The sequence below is a fragment of the Thyridium curvatum genome (genome assembly GCF_004353045.1).
Source record: "Thyridium curvatum strain D216 chromosome Unknown NODE_8_length_716436_cov_74.480370, whole genome shotgun sequence".
Lineage (NCBI taxonomy): Eukaryota > Fungi > Ascomycota > Sordariomycetes > Thyridiales > Thyridiaceae > Thyridium > Thyridium curvatum.
This window is the reverse complement of record NW_022156763.1, coordinates 649068-667504: the sequence shown is the minus strand read 5'-3', so window position 1 is coordinate 667504 and position 18437 is coordinate 649068. Positions and strand designations below refer to the sequence as shown.

Sequence of the window (18437 nt, the reverse complement as noted above, 5' to 3'; positions counted from 1 at the left end):
CGTTCTTCTCGAGGCCTTTCATCATCGCTTCCAGTCTTCCTGGCAGGCTTCTTGTTGCTATGTGATGCAACAAATGTGGAGCACCTGAAAGGGTCATTCGTGATTCCGGCCATATACTTTAGCAAGGACGACATCCGCTCAAGAGACAACCTTGATGGTGGCACCATCAGTATGTCCGGATATCTGGATATGCATGGAATGTAGGGTTTCAGCATGAATTTAGTTGCCAGCCATCGTTGATATTGTAGTGGACCTAGCCTAGGCACGTATAGCACTAGATATCTGAGTTATATTCACTTTACTTATGGAATTCTTAACTTGAGTCTACAATCGTAGTCTCCTCACTATCTGTTTTAAATGCATAAAATGATCCAGCATAGATCCTTCCCTTTCCTAGAAAATGCAGGGAACCTCAACTAGCCGGTGGGTTCCAAGGCGCAATGTGGACGTAAATCTGAGGAAGTCCCAAATTATCCCAGAGCGCAATCTTGTCGATGAACTTGACACCCATCTCGCCTTTGCGCTGGGCAAGCATCCAGCAGATGCCTCGTAGGTTTGGTGTATATAGCATTGAGAAGAACGCCCTGTGTAATGCCGTCTCTTCCTCACCTGCTCGCGGCGGGGTCAGGACAAGACGCTCCCCCCACGATTCCGGTTCATCGACCCCGGCCACCTCGTATGCTTCCTGCATGCACCTCGCCGTATCCCCGTTCCTAATGTTGTGGCGGAAGACGTGCTCGAGGGCGCGCACGGTGCCCCCTGACGACTCGGCGTCGTTTCTATACTCGAGGAAGATCATGTCCGCCCAGTTATAGAAGGCCGGCATGTGAGGGAGATAGACGCTTCTGTCGATGTCGTCTTCCTCAGCCTGTGCCTGGGGGCTGGTGTTGTGGGCTGCGATAATCGCACGCGTCGCGAATGCGTTGTCGTATTCTCCCCACAAGATCTGTGAATCCCAAAAATGTGAGTCTTGACTGATTGAGATCCCTAGTGGAATTACAATACCACATTTCACGCATGCCATGTAGATGTTGGACCCGCGCAAAGTGCGGAGATCAAGGATCTTTCGAGGTCGAGAAGCTTTGGCACCTGCAAGAGTGTGTCACTTGGCACAAATAGAAACTTTGACGCACAGTTGCCCTGCCTTTCCGGGGCTTATATCTCTCTTGACTTCGCCATTTCAACGAGACACCCTTAAAATCTCCAGCCTCAAGGCCAAGGTCCTGGTACGCATCTGCATAGTGTTCGTTGGCGATGGCCGGACTGTAGTCGTCATCGTAGAACCAACCCGACTCGGCTATCGCGGCGAAGTCGTTATTTCTTGAATGTGCCTTTCCTGGATAGGCTCTATCGGCGTCTTCCTGGGTGGATTGCATAAGGCAGTTCATCATGCGGCCTTTCTCGAGAAAGTCGTCGAGACCGAGATCGCGCCTTGCGATTGTCTCATGACGCGAGCCACTCTGTGGTTGTGGCTCGAGTCCATTGAAGATAGGCAACGAACCCCTCACTGCTGCTGGCAACACGGCACAGAGTCCAGCCAAAAGGCTGAATCGCACGAGGAGCACCATTCTTGAGGCCTGTCAAGACCGCAAGTCCTTGAGAGGCCGAAGAGAGAGATGTATCTCGAACAGTAGAGTGCAATGAGTAGGCGGCACGCTCTAGTGGCCTCTCCTGGGAGGTAAATCGTATGGCACAAGTTGGGAAACCATTGCAATATCCACTGCATCATCGGCGTCTAGTATAGGTACAGCTTATCCACACAGAATGTACATGGTGTGTGCGGTGATTGATCATTCTCATGCAGGCGCTGAAGCCAACTCTCATGCAACGGGACGAGTTACATGGTTCCTAATCAGTGAAGAATGTTACTTGGAGAGCCGCGGGCGCCATCGCAGGCCGCATGCACGACCCTTACCATCTTGGCTAAATAGTAAGCGAGCTTTCTATGCAACATATTGAACTTAGAGTGCCTTTGTGCTTGTATGACTGAAAGAAATTGCTGTCAGACTACGCCGCCAACTTGCAGATTGGAAGACCACCCTATGGATTTAATATTCTGTTTGTGAGCTAGGAACGCGGCTGGCGTTGAAGGTCTCGCAAATGATCATCTTCCACACTGGACCATAACAACAGTTGGCAATAGATACTTTGTGTTTTTGTAAGTTCTCTGCAACATATATTGCCCACAGTTACGTCTTACCTTTCTGAAAATGTACTGAAGCCGTTGGGTCTTCTCTTTCTCTAGTTGTCTCTATCATAACTACGCTCTCGCACCACAGTAATTTCAATTATCACACAAACATCGATCATCTTCAGTACCAACCATCCAGCAGCCACAATGCCCCACTATTCCATTGCCCTACTTCCAATCGCAGTCCTCATCACGAGAGCCACAAACATGCCGGCGGTCCGAAGCGCTGAAGTCTGCTACTCAGGCGAGAAGTCCACCCTGCTGTGTTATACAGTCGAGAACGGCGCTACGCCGCAGAAAGTCAAGGTAGCCGACGTTCAGGGGGTGGCCGACTACCTGCGTTCTTACGGGCGCGAGGTCACAGGCGGTCGGTTCTTCACCATGACCGCGGCCGACACACCCGACTGCGCCGAGTGGTCGCTTTTCAGCAACGGGTCGACCCTTGCGGTTGCAAAACATCTCAACGAGAAGATCGACTCGTCTGTCCTGTTCGAGGACATTGCCACCACCATCGACGGTGGGGGCAAAAGCAAGCAAGGCATAATAACCTGCCTCGACAAAGGCGGCTCCCTGGGCGTTTTGGCTAACACCTCGAATCCGGCGTACAATTCACTGGATTACCTAGCATCGGGTGCCGAGCCGGATGGGATCTTGATCAAGATTGTGAGTTCCGGGAATTGAGGAAGTTAATCAAGCATCAGCAGAGGTCAATTATCGGCTGAAAGACTCAGCATGTATCGCTTCACGAGAGCGTCTTAGCTATGGGAGAACTTGAACAATCATATTATCGATTTTACATTCTTTCGGGTGCTGAACATATCATAAGGAGTTACTTTGCGACGCCTGTGATATGAAGTTGCAGTCATTAGTAAACTAGTAAGGTTGTTGCATCGGATCAGATAATACATACAAGTTCTGGGGGGGACTTCCTCTTCTCGTATTTCGGGAGGGGGTCCGGGGATCACGGCGGGTGCAAGTGAAAATGTGATAGATTAATTCCTATCAACAACTAATGAAAGTAACGTAGGAGTTGCATAGACGGTTGGAGTACTACCTAGCTCTCATCATTACCTCAGGAGGAACGGGCGTCTGAATATGTCTTTACTACTCCCCTGTCATGCAGGTACTGACCCATCCTTCAAGTGGGCAATGAGTGGGCCGTCATGTACACCAATTTGCGCGACTATCGCCGTTTTTTTGATATCCCGATGAGCGACCAGGAGTTGGGATCAGTGCACAGTCGACTCATCTTGACCGGTTGGGGTTACACAGGCCACTCACCCGGCGGCTAATGGCCCCGGAGATGCAGCAGCGGGACTGGGCCGGCGTGGGGGCCAAAAAGACGGTGGTAGCAGCCCAGGGCATTCTGGCGAATCAACCGAGGTCCATCCAGTCCTTCGTAATCTCACAACTACAGGAAAGCGGCGTGTATATTAAACTTGATAATTCAAGGATGCTTACCGGGCTTACCTACCGCGAGGTGGCTGATTCACAACGTTGTCAGCCCACCAGCTTGCCAACCGCTCGTGCATGGCTTCCACCTGACTAGGAGACATCACACTTCTGCAGGCAAACTGATCTGAGTACTCTACATTATGAGCCGGCCATTTCCCGTTCAACTTTGGCCAGTCGGCAACCCGTTTCCTTTGTGTCTTGGCGTCCTTTTGCGCCAGGAACCCCAGTGCGGCCATCCGCTTTCTGCACCATAGCGCGAAGCCGAGAGGGAAAAAATCGTGCAGCTCTGCCTGGAAGATGGGACTCCATTCCTCTCGCTTCGTAGGTGAGACCAGCCAGGTCGGATAGATGCCCCAATCAGGTTCAAGGTCGAGCCTGTCTTGCTTAGTATTAAGATACGCAGGCGGCTTCCATTCCTCGTGGTCATCCATAAGTGGGCCCCCCTGGCAGCATGATTGTTGTAATGCTGGCAGTACGTTGATCGCTTCCGATAGGCGCATCACCTGCTCCGGAAGGCATTCTTCCAGGGCGCTGTAGCTCGTCCACTGAGGAACATAGTACTCAGCGGGCGGCTGGAACACTTCGCGGATCGAGGCCTGCCATGCTGTTGTTACGGGGTCTGATGACGGCGGCAGGTAAAGCTTCATGGCTTCTAGGGCATACTCCCATGACACAGCCTCCAGACGCTGTGTCTCTCCCCAAGAAGGCGGGGCTGTTGCGGCAGGAGGGAACGGCACCGGCTCCGACTCTGGCTCTGGTGTGGGCGGGCGAGACGGCGCCCGCTCTCGCCTGGCGGCTTGGACTTGGCGCAAATAGGCCACGTAGTTGAGGGATGGGTCTTTTGGCCGCCGAGGCTGTGATGCCAGCACACGAGCAAGCATGACGTGGAAACAGCGATGTCCAAGCTCGTGGACTCGCTCCGAGAGAGCGATGACCCGGACAAGAACGGCCGAGGGAAGACCAGTGTAACGTGTCAGGGGCCGGTGTCCCACTGTGTCTCGGTGCCTTTCTCGCGCCGGCGGAGCTTCCCTGTGTGGTCCCCAAAGGATGTCTCGGAGATCATCCGGAGCCTCGAAAAGGACGTGATGCCCATCCACGCCCCAGGCCAGTAAGATGACAAGGCGCACTGTCAGCCGAGTGGAGTGCACGAGGTTGGATGAGATGATACTCTCCACGATGTCCGATGTAACGGGAGAATCCTCCTCATGCAGCAGACTGTTCACAGCCGGCGATGCGCGGCGCAGGTTTTGGAGTGAGTGCAGGTTAGGCAGCGACTTGAGGACTTCGCAGAGAATCTCTGGTGGTAGGGCGGCGAAGCGATCCATTTCTTGATACGCTCTCTGAGAGCTGTCTGCTGTAGAAATCGATAAATATGGCGAAGAACAGTTCATGGCGTTTAGGATCTTACCCTCGTTTCTCATTCCAAAATTTAAGCTGTTGCCTGTGAGTCTTCGGCATGTCAGCAATGTGCCACGTGCATAATTTGGCTGTTAAAGCTGTCCTTCTCATTTTATCCGCCGGGTATGCGCGCGGTTGTCATTAGCGGCCCTTTGAGTTGTACAATCCCCGCTAAATATGAAATGTGGCCCTGGGAAGCTTATCACGTTGCCATCGAGGGTGGTCAGCACATTCATTGTCTTGTATAATATCTCTCTAACAGCAATATATCGCCAGGCACAGTCAACTTTAACCTGTCAGACTAGTACACCGAATGAACGAATTTCATCAACACCTGCTTTAGATATAGGCATTGGCACGAAGATCCCGACCTGCGTCTACCGGCTGGTAAATGAATCACCGCTAGAATGCAAGGGGCACACAGGTATCACATCGATGTAGACTCTAAGTCTCCATTAGTGAGCCAGGTGTCTGAGCGGACTGTCACAAGACAGAGTCATAGGACCCTCAGATCGACGCGAAACAGCGTCTTTGATGGGCTGCTCTTTGTGTTAGACGGCAATTGACTGATATGATTATCGCATTACTAGGTAGTTTACAGCAAAGCTTAGCTCTTGCCATTCCCCTCAAGATAGAATCTCCATTTGCTCCTTTTTCAGATGTATCCTCTGCTACCTAGAAGATTTAGTGATCAGTCTTCTGTGTTGGTGTTGTGTCGTTACTAAGCCTATGGGCGTGTGTAAACGTCAAAGCACACAGCATTCTGGGAGGCATCTCGAGTGCTCTGGTGCATCTGTACTTTGGACTGTCGTCCATTCCCCGAAACACGCATACGACAGCGCCGCTGTAGGGCATCATGAAATTCATCATGGGCCACAATCTGTGGTTGATGCTGGTGTCTTTGCCAACAGCAGTCATGGCCGCTTCGCAATACCTCAACGTACCTGATCTGCCACCTTCGTACAACTCGCCTGATCTGCCTCCGGGGAAACCTTTGGTAGGTGATGCTCTCACAATCTGAGCACTTGTGGAACAAGCTATGGGGACTGACAGATTTCCAGGCACCACTGGCCTACATGGTTGACAATGAGGGAAACACTTACCACGCTGCTCCAGATAAAGGGTCTTTAATGGGCCCGATCCTCGACCCAGAGAGTCTAACTAGAGCACACAACAACGAGACAACGCCACCACCGACCCCCGAGTTCATGACGCCTACCAGGAAGCGCGATGGAAACTTTTGGATGGAGACTATCTCTCACGGTCATGTAGGTCTCCTACCTTCCAGCTCTGACCTGCAACCTTGAATGAGCATTGGCTGGCACTGACAGAAGCTTTGAACGCCGCCTCAAAGAGTCCCTTAGCACCGAGCGGGTATCAATTCTTCCGCAACGTTCGCGACTTCGGTGCCAAAGGGGACGGAAAGACTGACGACACAGTTGCTATCAATCAGGCGGTAGCATCTTTCAGCCAGAGTGACCGGACCACCTTACGTTGCGGGCAAGAATGCGGCTCAACTACGATACTCAGCGCATTAGTGTACTTTCCGGTAAGAATCGTTGAACAATAGCCTTTATTAAAAGCACCTAGAAAATATTTAACCAATTTACCTTCACATGTAGAAGGGCGAGTACGTTATCAGCGCACCCATTATGCAATACTATTTTACGCAGTTCGTCGGGGATCCCAACAACAAGCCCACAATCAAGGGCACCAAGGACTTTGTGGGCATTGCATTGATCGACACAGACTACTACATACCTAAGCTGTAGGGAGCCATTTCTCTCCATGCTCTGCGGGAGAGTGAGTCTATGCTGACCTGGGGCAGGTCCGGCCTGGAGTGGTATATCAACCAGAATCAATTCTTCCGACAAATTCGCAACTTCAAGATAGACCTCACAGGAATGCCAGCGGGAAATATCACAGACGGCGAACAGACTTATGCGCCCACTGGTATTCATTGGCAGGTTGCGCAGGCGACCTCGATGCAGAACATCGACTTTGTCATGAGACAAGATGCCAACACCACACAGGTGGGAATTTTCATGGAAAACGGCTCGGGTGGCTTCGTAAGCGACTTGACCTTCACCGGAGGCAGCATTGGTTTCCGTTCTGGCTCCCAACAATACACAGCGCGCAATCTGAGCTTCAAGTCGTGTCAAACCGCCATTTCTATGATCTGGAACTGGGGTTTCACATGGAAGAACCTCAATATCGACTCATGCCATGTCGGAATTGACTGCAGCTTCGTCGGGGGTAAGGACAAACAGGGTACGGGCTCTATGGTGGTTCTCGGTAAGTAGTACTTCAGTTCCTGAGCGCAAGCACTGCTGACAGTGAGATGTGGTTGCTTCTCCTTGTAGACTCCACTTTCAAGGGAGTCCCATACGGGATCACCCTGTCCAAAGGCTTTACCCCCAATCTTGTGTTGGATAACTTACTTGTAGACAACTCTGTAAATGTCGTCGCTTATACTGGCGGTGATACCATCTTTACCGGCTCCTCCGGTCGAGTCTATTTCACGTCATGGGCCATGGGGATGCGCTATACGACCTTGCACGGCAATGGCACAAAGGTGACGGGTCTACTGAATCCAGCACCCAACAAGTCTAAGAATCTCCTCGATGGAACTAGCAACTTCTACACACGTTCTCGACCACAGTATGAGCACGTGGGGAACTTCGTCGTGGCAACAGCCCATGGGATTGCCAACGACGGGACTGGCGACCAGGCGGGAGCTATCAATAGCTTGTTATCTAGTAATGTCGGGACGCCCATCTTCTTCCCCGCCGGCATCTATCAGGTTCAGGACACTGTCAAGGTCCCCGTAAACTCAATTATTGTCGGCGAGGGCTGGTCGCAGATCATGGGAACGGGGCCAAAGTTCCAGGACATGAACAATACCCGTGTGATGGTGCAGTGAGTACTCGATTATCAAGTTCTTTTCCCTTCCATAGTCGTTCTTATCTATAATTCTGAGAAATTGTTGACTAATGTTGATCTTTCATTACGCAGGGTCGGGAACCGAGGCGACGTCGGTAGCATGGAGATATCCGACATGCTCTTCACTGTCAAAGGCCCAACCGCTGGCGCCGTTCTAATGGAATGGAATGTGCGGGAGAAATCGCAGGGTAGTGGTGAGTGGTTGCCGCCTCAAATGACTTTGCCCAGCCCGCCTGATGGCTAAGGAATGCACAATACCCAGCTTGTATGTGGGACTCACACTTCCGAGTCGGTGGTGCGGCGGGCACCAACCTGGGGCTTGAGGACTGCCCCAAAGGAACCTCAATCAATCCAAAGTGTATTGCGGCCAGCATGTTGCTTCACGTCACAGCAACGGCATCAGGCTACTTTGAGAACATCTGGGCCTGGACAGCCGACCAGTAAGTGGTCCGGAACTTCCTGAACGAGAAGATGCCAGTGTTGATAGTTCTCACCTCAATCAGTGACATTGACCAGCCTGTTGATGGTGGCAAACACACGGACACGACATTTACGCAAATCAACATCTACTCGGCTCGCGGCGTTCTAATCGAGTCAGAGGGTCCGTGCTGGTTCTATGGCACGGCGTCGGAGCACAATGTGTTCTACCAGTATCAGTTGCGCAATGCAAAGGACATCTTCTTTGGCCACATGCAGACTGAGACGCCGTACATGCAGCCGACTCCAGGCGCGCTCCAGCCGTTTACACCCAGCAAATCTCTCGGCGACCCGACCTTCCCAGATTGTGCGGATGACGACAAAAGTTGCGAGATGGCATGGGCGCTTCGAGTACTGAGCTCTCTGGACATATTCATCTACAGTGCCGGCCTGTACAGCTTCTTTAGCAGCTATACACAGGACTGCCTAAAGACCGAAACTTGTCAAATGGGGCTTATCGAGACCAGTTACTCCCAGGGGCTGTGGATTTACAACCTCTTCACGATTGGGGCTGTGCAAGCTGTCACGCCTCGAGGTGGGTTGGTCCCTGTGTTGCAGCAGGACACGCAGATGGGCTTTTCAACCGAGATCAGCGCGTGGCTGGCTCTTGCTATCTCTGGTGGCGATCTAGGAGGCGATGGGGGCTCCAGCGGCGGCTCTGGTATTGTCTACATTGACCCCATCATCTGGTTTGAGCCGAGTCCCACTCTGCATTGCTTCGACCCCTGCACCATGGTGCTGCCGCCGTCTACGCTCCCGTCCCCAGTAACGATTGTCATTCCTCCTCAGACCGTGACCGTGACTGTTGGTGGAGGCTCTGTCAAAACTGTCACAGTCACTGTGACGACGAGTAAGTCTTCACGATGCCCATCGACTAGAGCTTGACTCCAGGTTGTGAACTAACAATTCGTCTGCGCTACTAGTCACGACGAGCATTATCAGCTTCTCACCTGTACTCATACCGGACGGGACAACGTCCTCAACCTTTGCCGTTGTTCCGAGCTTCCGCCCGCCACCCGTCACGGTTGGAGGGACCACATACCCTGCGCCACGAGTTCCTTACCCGTTCATTCCGTACTCGGGTATATCAACCGTCACCATGACCAAATCATCATCAAGCACCACAAGTGTCTGGCCATTTCCTGTGCTTCCAACTACGGTTGTGACGTCGGGGTCGATTACCCAAACCTTCACAGAGATACAAATCACCGAGCTGAGTAAGCTTTCACGAACGGTACAGCTCACAACTAGCTGGACTGGGTCGGATTCGAGTACAACAACCACAACACCGGTGTTGATCTGGATCCAGACAGGCGGCTTCGCCTGGTCGCCGATTCCTCTCCCAGGGCCGACGCCATTCCCGCTTCCGCCCCTCCCGGGCCCACCCCCGTTACCAAAGCCCCCATGCTTCAAGCTCTTTGGCATCTTCTCCATCAACTGTCCCCCCAATAAGGGCAATCCTACAACACACTACACTTCGGGCAAACCACAACCGACATGCCATAGCAACTGTGGCACCCTGGACCAGAGCGACGACAACGACTCGACAGAGACGTGTGCCACGGAGACACGCACGCGGTGTGAGAATGGCGGCTGCGTCACTTATGTCGGTTGTGAGTGCCGCACGTCGACAGCCACCGACTACTGGGTCTCGTGCAGCAGTAGGTCGTGCACTACCACAAAATCCGAAGTCATCACGGGCTGTCATGTTTCTGCCACGGCTACTACCACAGGGTCCGGCTACTGCGTTGCGGACTCTGGCGCCGATCCCTCCGACGAACAAGCAGACGACAGTTCGAACAGAGACTCAAATGGCGATCCACCGGCAATCACCCCGGCGCCTCCTTCTGCCGTACAGGGCGGGAACACTGTCACTGCTTCGGGCGGATCTGTCGTGATCGGCGGAAACACCTACCCCATTCCCACCAACGGTTTGCCCACCACCGTCAACCCACCTGGCGGCGGCGGAGCCGTCACCATCTACCCCGGCTACGGCATCACGTCCACCGACAAGCCTACCTCCACAAAGCCCAAGCCAACGAGCACCAGCCCGACCGTCAAGCCGACTCCTTCGCCCTACTACGACTGCGAGGGAGAGACGCTGTGCAGCACCACCAACGTTAAATGGTGCGACGAGGCCGTGAACCGCATGCAGCGCGGCAGCAAGATCTACACGTCGAACCAGGCGGCGCTCGCGCTCGAGGGCAACTGTTGGGCCAACTACGAGCAGTTCGGCTGCAAGGTCACCATCCGCGGCACCCACGACGGCGGCAAGAACTGCCAGATCACGGGTGATGACATGTGGAACTCCTACCAGGACATCCGCAAGGTCGGCGGCTGCAGCAAGTGCGGGTCCAAGCACTTTGGCGACGGCTGCCTTGTCTCCATCGACTACTACTATGGGTGCGACAACCGAGACTCTGGGCCTAACCGGATGAACACGACGCTCCCGATTCGGGAGGTTATCAATGGGACAATTGTGAATGGGAGCTTTGTCGCTGACGAAGATGCGGCAGAAATGGGGGAAGCAAACCTTGCAACGTAATCGCTTCACCTTGAGCTTCGAAACGAGGCAGTGGAAAGTGAACATCGAGTTATCAGCTCCACAACACAGTAGTTGCCTATATACATCTCTCAGACCCAATCTAATTCATCTACCTGTGATCGGCATCCTTTAATAAACAGGACAGGGCCTGGACCTGGTGGTTTGACTTCGCCTTGCTGATCCTTGAAAACAGGGATGATGTTTAGTAGGCAGAAAACAACATGCATCTTGGTCGAGGTGCAGTGACGTACCCAACGGTGCTTCTTCTGATGTTCTGTGAAGGTAACATCACGCCTGGCTACTTGGCGTCATCCTTCTCTGCCCAAAATGATCAAGGGGGCGAAGCTGTTTGCATCCTTGAAGCTGAATAGCGTCAATATCATGAGCATCAAGATGGACTATGATGACGTACAATACGATACCATTGACATGTTTCAAGATGGGAGCTGTCAATGCCCGCTCAACCACACTCATACCTGCCCTGCTGGGCAGGTCATCGACAAGTCATGCACCAACAACATCTTCAACAAGAAAGTCGAGAGCTGGAAGATCTGGCTGAATGGAAAAGGTACCAAGAAGAGGGACGAGAAGGCTGCACAGCCTTTTGAGGCCTAAGCATAAATGGGACCCGCGTGCGAAGGTTATTGGATGGACGAGTTGCGAAAGGAGATGACCAGAAGTCGTGGAGGAACAATCTGGATGTTTGTACTTTCTGGTCATTCTTCCGCCTATTGAATAGTAGTCCAACTCCGGTTTTCTGTACGAGCGGATCCTATTGAGGATGGTTCACTGTAGCGTCAATTGTCAAACATGATTACTTATCATTCTTGCCTTGTTTCTCTACCTTGTCCTCGATATGTCATGCATGTTGCACCAATCACCTAATAAGGCTATGTCAGAAACTCCCGCGAACTCGGGCCTGGGAGCTACCCTAGAGCCGAGGACTCGGGTTTAGAGGATGAACTCGAGGACCGGCGCGCAGAGAATCGCTATGCGTATGGTGTGTCACAGGACTCGGGGGCCAGAGTCTTACCCCAGGTCGTCAAAGTCAGCACTAACTCGTGTTTCATCTGGCAGATCGCTGAGAGCAATGGGGCTAAATTTGGCAATGTGCCCGCTAGACCTTCTTTTTCAGCGAAGCACAGCCGGCGCTTGTCTGCACTGACGACCGCAACCCGGGGACAGTGATTGGGCACAACTGGTAGAGTTGCATCGGTCGTGTCATGAGACGCGAGACGCTAGAAAAGGGGGTCCTGGGGGCTGGATTGAATGGAATAGCATCTTACAACCAACAGACCAATGTGACACAGCAGACAGTCCAAGCGCTGGATTCTTCTGTATCATGCAAAACCACCCTCTGCTCTCTCTGCCTCACTCAGCTCGGCGATATGGCCCATATTGTGAACAGCAGCACCTTTTCCAAGCCCAGTTAGCTTCATGTTCGTGAGGATCAAGGACTGCTAGTTCAAGTCGACTTCAGTCTTTGAAGATGGATGCGCCTCCAGCAGACAAGTTTCTCTATCGTGCATTCACGTCGGGTAAGTATCCCAGGGTGGTCGTTTGGGGACGGGCCATGATCGCTAATAGCTGTTGGAAGTGGCCGCGTTGGGGGATTATTTGTACATCGAAGGGGGCGAGATCAAGATCGCGGGCGACGAGGTGATCTCAAGACCGGGTAAGTCTTCACTCTAGCTCAACGCAGTTCACGCTTTGTGTGGTAACCTCTGCCATCCCGTCAGTCAACTCGACGCTATCTCTCCCCTTGAAATCCTCCTGGAAGACCTCTAGCGCGCCGCTCAATAGCATCAACAAGGGCTCAGCGCCAACCGTCAAGCAGCCCGCACTTTGGCCCAGCCCAGATGGAAAGACCATCTACAGCTGGGGAGGCGAGGGGCCATGGGCAGACGAAGCTGGAGCAAAGAACCGATCATTATGGGCCTTCACGCCCGACTCCTTTGGTGGCGGAACATGGGGTGTGCAGCAGCCTGCCAGCGCGAACAGTTTCGCTGCAATTCACCGCACGGGACGAGCGCTATACACAAGCTGTGGGCAGATAGGATTGTCTGTTAGTGGGTTTGGCGTATCGAACACTGATGAATTTTTTCCGGATCCCCGCAAAGAGATACCGGTGTCGGGGCTGATCACTTATGAGATGGACTCGAGAACATGGTCAAACAAGACTGCCGTCCCCGCTTTGCAGCCCCAGTACGGATGGCTCTGGGGTGCAGGAACATGCATGCCTCCCAGAAACAAGACAGATCATCTCGCCTTCTTCCTCGGCGGAGCAAAGACCTCGTCGACTTCAATAGACTTCCCGAAGCTGGCAGACTTCAGCAACATCACATTTTATGACCCCAAGGCCGACAGGTGGTACTGGCAGACAACGACGGGGACGGTGCCGCGAGGTCGTACCCTGCATTGTGCAGTCGGTGTCTCGGGTAAGAACGATACGCACGAGATCTTCGTCTACGGTGGGACAAATACGGCAGTCAACAGCGTAGACGCGTACAACGACCTCTTCATCTTGACGATACCTGGGTTCCACTGGACTCAGGCGAACGTGATTAGCCCACCGCGCCAGCTACATTCCTGCGCTCATGCCGGGAACAGCCAGATGATTGTAGTAGGAGGCTGGGAGAGCGCGGCATTCAACTGGCCGCCCGGCCCGGATCAGTGGCCACTTGGGATTGGTGTGTTCGACATGAAGCAACTATCTTGGAGAGACTCGTATGATGCGAATGCGGCAGACTATGACACGCCAGATGACATTCAGCGGTGGTATGCGGGAGGGTAAGCGATGATGACCTCATTCCCCTTTCACAACTAGATTTGGGTCGATGCTAACATTGGGACTTCCTCAGAGGGCTAAAGTCGGTGGAATGGAGCTCAAATGCAGTGAAGGGGCTGTTTGTTCAAGGTGAGACCTTCTCGCCCCCTGGACTTTTACAGAGCCATCTCTAACTGGCATTCATGTCCAAGATAATTCAGGCATTCCTAGCAGCTCCAACACCCCAAAAGAACAGAAAAGCTCGTCGACTGGTACCATTGTCGGCGGCACGATCGGCGGTGTAGCTCTGCTGGCCTTGATTGGCCTGTTCTACTTCCTCTGGAAGCGCCGCAAGGCCGCTGCCAAAGCTTCGCCCACCAAAGAAAGGGAGTATGAAAGCCCGCATTATCCAGGCTTAGAACTCCCTGGTGACGAATACTACGCCTCCAAAGAGTATGGAAATGTGTCGAAGACACCGCAAGAGCACGACAGTGCTTGGAACATGGATCGCGGTGCAAAGTACCCGATGCGAGAACCACAGGAGCTGGAAACACAATATCACAGAGCCGAATTAGCCTGACTAACTGAGGTCGGGATGCTAGACCATCTCTGGGGAAGGGTACGGGTCCAATGTAAGAAGGGATGTTTGGGTTGGCTGGGTAGATTCATCTAGAGCTATTTTAGTAATGCTATTGTTCGGCAGGCACTGTCTCTTTCATCGAGTTAAATCTACAATGTCTAGGCTTGAACTTGACACGTCGACCAGAGCAGCGAGCTTTTATTCAACATATGTGTTCCGGCAAAGTTTCACTGTTGAGACCTTGTGGATGCCAAAGCCCCTGGGTTACACCTTTGCAGTATCAACATAATTTGATCCAAGTCATGGTGATAAAATAAACAGCAAAAGCAGGGCACCCGTGCGGTGTAGAATCTTTCATGGAATTGTTTGTTTCTCGTGCTCGCACAGCCCGAGTGAATTAACCCACCCTTCCTTGTAGCTGTTGACCCCCTCCGGGAGAACAAGCGCGGTTGAGCAAGAAAACCAGCTTTCTCGAGACTTGGTCTCGGTCTTCTGGAATTGCAAGAGTAAAACTTTCTCTGCATCATGCTTCAGGCCAATGTGGTGGCTTCCCTGACTCCATGGCTGGGGGTCGGAGCTGACCTTCCAGAAAACGAATCATTTTCAAGTAGCCATTCTTGTGTCTATAGCTGAGCTTCATTGGGAGATCCAAGTTAGCCACCTCTCAACTTGACCCGTGGAATGCGGGACTGTGAAGCCAGAGAGCCGAAACTGTCACGTGCACCAAGACGCTAGATTCTTCCACCAGCGAAGGTGGGTTCATGGTTTCACTCCTCTTCTCAACTAAAAGAGAACAGTTGCACTTAATCTGCAGCGAACCAGAGCGAGACGCGCTGAAACACAGGCCTGCCATGGCTTCCTGGCGTAATGCATCAATCAACGATATCGACGGTATCGCACTTGTCTCCAACGAGATCCACACCGATCTGCCGGAGAGCAAAGACGTGTTCGCGGAACGCATCAGGCTTTTCCCCCAAGGCTGCATGGTCCTCGTCGATGGGCAAAAGGTCTGCGGCTACACAATCTCGCACCCCATCCGCAGCGGCCAGCCGCCCACTCTAGACACTTTACTGGGAGCGATAGATGCCAACGCGGACGCTTACTACATTCACGACGTCGCCGTCTCGAAAAGACTCCGGGGCCAGGGCCACGCAGCCGAGTGCGTAGACAGGCTCCTCAAAGTCGCTCGGCAGTTTCCCGAGACCTGCCTGATTTCCGTCTACGGGACGACGTCATTTTGGGCCCGGTTCGGGTTCGTACCTGGTCCTGTCGGGCCGGCTTTGTCGGAGAAGCTTCGCGGGTATGGAGTGGATGCGAAATACCTCTGTCGAAGAAATGAATGAAATCAAATGAGATTTGTCGGGATGAATATCACTGAGGTTCTCTGCACTAGACCAAGGGAGGGCATACCGCTTTTGGGTGACGATATTGAAGATAGTGGTGTAAGAAGGGATTTCTTGAATGGCAGGCTGGGCCAAAGGTTGAGGGCAGCAATGTGAAATACTAGCTAATTAGATGGAACTGCCCCATGAGTTTGTAAGAAATAAAGTTGGGTCAAACAGTGGTCGTTGCGGCTTTTGCAGCATGGGCTTCAAGCAATGGAAACGAACTACCTCAAGAGCTGCTTCTCGATAATCCTCATCCGACCTCACCCAACTTACATGAGCAATGCTCGTTCAGTCTTCAGATCAGCTGCAGCCATTCTCTTAAGCCTCATTCGTGCCAGCAACCTTCTCCCTATCCATCAAATCAACCAGCAAGCCCTCATTGTAGTTGGTCATCTTGAATTGCCGATGGATGTTCTCCAGGTTCTCATCTTCCAGAGCAATCTCGTCGCCAAAGACCTCGGCTATGTCCTCAAGGGATTTTCCGTTGGTCTGGCACACCAGTCCGTCAGCAATGCCAAGCCGTCAGGGTACCATGCTTCCTGAGCGAACAACATACCTCTGGGAAATAGAAGCCAACAACAAATATCATGACCGTGCTCAGGGCAATAAACACGGTATAGTATTTCCAGCCGATATCTGCAAAAGCGGTCGGGGCGCACTGGAGGAAGATAATGGTAGCCACAAACAAGCCTGTGACCGAGATGCCGAGTCCACGTGCTCGAACCGGATTCGGGAAGATCTCGCTGCCGTAGACATAGCTTGTTGCGTCGTACGACAATCCGAAGCAGAGGATGTGCAGGAATAGGAAGAAGACGGCAGCACCAGCGACACTCCGGCTCCCATTCTTCTGGAAGATGTCCACTGTAATGCACTCGCCGATCAGTGCTACGACAGATCCACCGAGACCGAACACTACGTGGGATCAATTAGTAAATGATGACTTGAAAGTACGACGACTATATGAGGCTTACTCAGGAGCCTGGTGCGGCCGACTCGGTCTACGATAAGAGAGTTGACAAAGTTGGCAAAAGGACAAACACTAATCCATCCGCACTGGATTAGAAGCTGCTGCACAGTATTAAAGCCTAAGCTGGCGTAAAGAGATGGTCCGTAGTCTGTTGAGTGAATCAGCTCAAAGCCCGGAAAAGCACGCAGCGGGATCCCCTTACTGTTTATGACCAATGTCGCTGTGCCCTGGCCCGCGAAAAAGGTGAGCCACCCAATTATGCATCGCTTGCGGAGAGACTTTTGCCGAAAGAAGTCCAATAACGGAACCCGGTTCTTGAGTTCCTGAGAGACCTGGGCTCGAAGAAGGAGGAACTCGTCTTGGAGGACCTTTTGTTGAGTGGGGTTCTTCAGATCGGAATGGATTTTGTTGAACTCAGTTTGGGCCTTGCCGTGGTCGTCTTGCACGAGCACTAGAAAACAATAATCGTTACTGGCATATCTATGTAGTGGGGTTGCACGTAGACTTACGCCAGCGAGGTGATTCGGGGACAAAGAAGACACCCATACAGAGCAGCAAGGGAAAGAGGACCTGGATGGCCAGGGGTCCCCGCCATTGGCTGTAAGTTCCCTGAACGAAGTAGAAGCCGAGACCAACCCAGCTGGCAAGCGTGTAGCCGACGCAGAGCATGACGCCGTGCATTCCTACAAGCAGACCTCTGATGTTGGTCGGCGACACCTCGCTCTGGTAGAGTGGTGTCAGAGTGACTAGTGAGCCTGTAGATAAGGTTAGTACGAGACCGAATCATCACAATGATTAATCCCAGGCGAAGCAGAGAGTGAGCACGATGAGCTTACCGATCCCATAGCCAGACAAGAATCTCGCCACGAGGAACATGCCGATGTGGACGCTACCAGCCTGGAGAGCTCCTCCAACGACACAAAACACACCGCCGACGAAGATCGCCATTCGGCGGCCGAATCTGTCTGGGATCCAAAGCACGGAGATGGCGCCAAACAGGCCACCAGCCTGGAACAGGCCGTTGATCGCCCCGATCAAGGCATTTGCGTTTGAGCGCTTGTCGAGATCAAAGTAGTCAATGAACGTCGGCTGCCCGAGCGTGGTCGCAATGATGCTGCTGCCGTACCCGTAGGTCAAGCTGCCCAGACAGATAAATAATATCAACTGCACGTGGGGTCAGCACTCTCTATGCTGTACGCGTTTCAACTCAAACCGAACCTACACCGAGTTGGAACAAGGTCACCATGTTGCAAGTCTTTCAGATGCTGGCAGAGAAGCTCAACGGGGGCGATCAACGGGGGCGATCAAAGTGGAACAAGGTTTGACTCCCTGTAATGTGCAGAAGATGCGAGATTTCCTGGAGGGAAGAATTCTAGACTAGTCATGAAATAGAGCTACAGAGAGGATTCTGACATTGTGGGGAAGCAAGAGGGGTTTGGAGCAGGGGATCAACTGTCGAGATGATCATGTTCTTTGGGGAGAGACGGGTTTCCGCCGATCGTTCGTTTCTCCGCAAGATGATCAGATAAGATCTAGCGCTAAAGGCACCGGTTCCTGGTGCGCGCATGCTTTCTAGACCGATCTCATCTGCCCTTTTGCTCTGAACAAACTTAACACCAGTGTCGAACCAAGAGACAAAAGTTCAGATGTCTTGCTGTATTCGTACAACGTTTGTCTGTGCTGTCGGTGGATGTTGTCCGACGCTAGATTACTTTGCGGCCGAAGA

General features: G+C 52.6%; 8 protein-coding genes across 8 annotated transcripts; 5 read left to right on the top strand and 3 right to left on the bottom strand.

Moving 5' to 3' along the window:
• Positions 1 to 412: 412 nt before the first annotated feature.
• On the bottom strand, positions 413 to 1568 carry E0L32_002167 (uncharacterized protein; the record flags this gene model as incomplete). Its single annotated transcript, XM_031136327.1, has 3 exons — positions 413 to 946; positions 1001 to 1089; positions 1172 to 1568. The coding sequence occupies 3 exons, from the start codon at positions 1566 to 1568 to the stop codon at positions 413 to 415; spliced, it is 1020 nt and encodes a 339-aa protein (XP_030989275.1).
• A 770-nt stretch (positions 1569 to 2338) lies between these two features.
• On the top strand, positions 2339 to 2872 carry E0L32_002166 (uncharacterized protein; the record flags this gene model as incomplete). The annotated part of the gene is made up of 1 exon (XM_031136326.1): positions 2339 to 2872. One exon carries the CDS (start codon positions 2339 to 2341, stop codon positions 2870 to 2872), a length of 534 nt encoding a protein of 177 aa, XP_030989274.1.
• Positions 2873 to 3657: 785 nt separating this feature from the next.
• E0L32_002165 (uncharacterized protein) lies at positions 3658 to 5037 on the bottom strand (the record flags this gene model as incomplete). The annotated part of the gene is made up of 1 exon (XM_031136325.1): positions 3658 to 5037. One exon carries the CDS (start codon positions 5035 to 5037, stop codon positions 3658 to 3660), a length of 1380 nt encoding a protein of 459 aa, XP_030989273.1.
• An 875-nt stretch (positions 5038 to 5912) lies between these two features.
• E0L32_002164 (uncharacterized protein) lies at positions 5913 to 11009 on the top strand (the record flags this gene model as incomplete). The annotated part of the gene is made up of 10 exons (XM_031136324.1): positions 5913 to 6041; positions 6106 to 6316; positions 6376 to 6593; positions 6667 to 6812; positions 6873 to 7339; positions 7492 to 7963; positions 8060 to 8181; positions 8250 to 8427; positions 8491 to 9314; positions 9388 to 11009. 10 exons carry the CDS (start codon positions 5913 to 5915, stop codon positions 11007 to 11009), a joined length of 4389 nt encoding a protein of 1462 aa, XP_030989272.1.
• A 327-nt stretch (positions 11010 to 11336) lies between these two features.
• On the top strand, positions 11337 to 11624 carry E0L32_002163 (uncharacterized protein; the record flags this gene model as incomplete). The annotated part of the gene is made up of 1 exon (XM_031136323.1): positions 11337 to 11624. One exon carries the CDS (start codon positions 11337 to 11339, stop codon positions 11622 to 11624), a length of 288 nt encoding a protein of 95 aa, XP_030989271.1.
• An 874-nt stretch (positions 11625 to 12498) lies between these two features.
• E0L32_002162 (uncharacterized protein) lies at positions 12499 to 14356 on the top strand (the record flags this gene model as incomplete). The annotated part of the gene is made up of 4 exons (XM_031136322.1): positions 12499 to 12547; positions 12607 to 12684; positions 12749 to 13799; positions 14008 to 14356. The coding sequence occupies 4 exons, from the start codon at positions 12499 to 12501 to the stop codon at positions 14354 to 14356; spliced, it is 1527 nt and encodes a 508-aa protein (XP_030989270.1).
• An 851-nt stretch (positions 14357 to 15207) lies between these two features.
• Positions 15208 to 15699, top strand: E0L32_002161 (uncharacterized protein; the record flags this gene model as incomplete). Its single annotated transcript, XM_031136321.1, has 1 exon — positions 15208 to 15699. The coding sequence occupies one exon, from the start codon at positions 15208 to 15210 to the stop codon at positions 15697 to 15699; it is 492 nt and encodes a 163-aa protein (XP_030989269.1).
• A 363-nt stretch (positions 15700 to 16062) lies between these two features.
• Positions 16063 to 17957, bottom strand: E0L32_002160 (uncharacterized protein; the record flags this gene model as incomplete). The annotated part of the gene is made up of 7 exons (XM_031136319.1): positions 16063 to 16233; positions 16301 to 16656; positions 16716 to 16859; positions 16914 to 17162; positions 17221 to 17466; positions 17548 to 17875; positions 17934 to 17957. 7 exons carry the CDS (start codon positions 17955 to 17957, stop codon positions 16063 to 16065), a joined length of 1518 nt encoding a protein of 505 aa, XP_030989268.1.
• Positions 17958 to 18437: the final 480 nt, after the last annotated feature.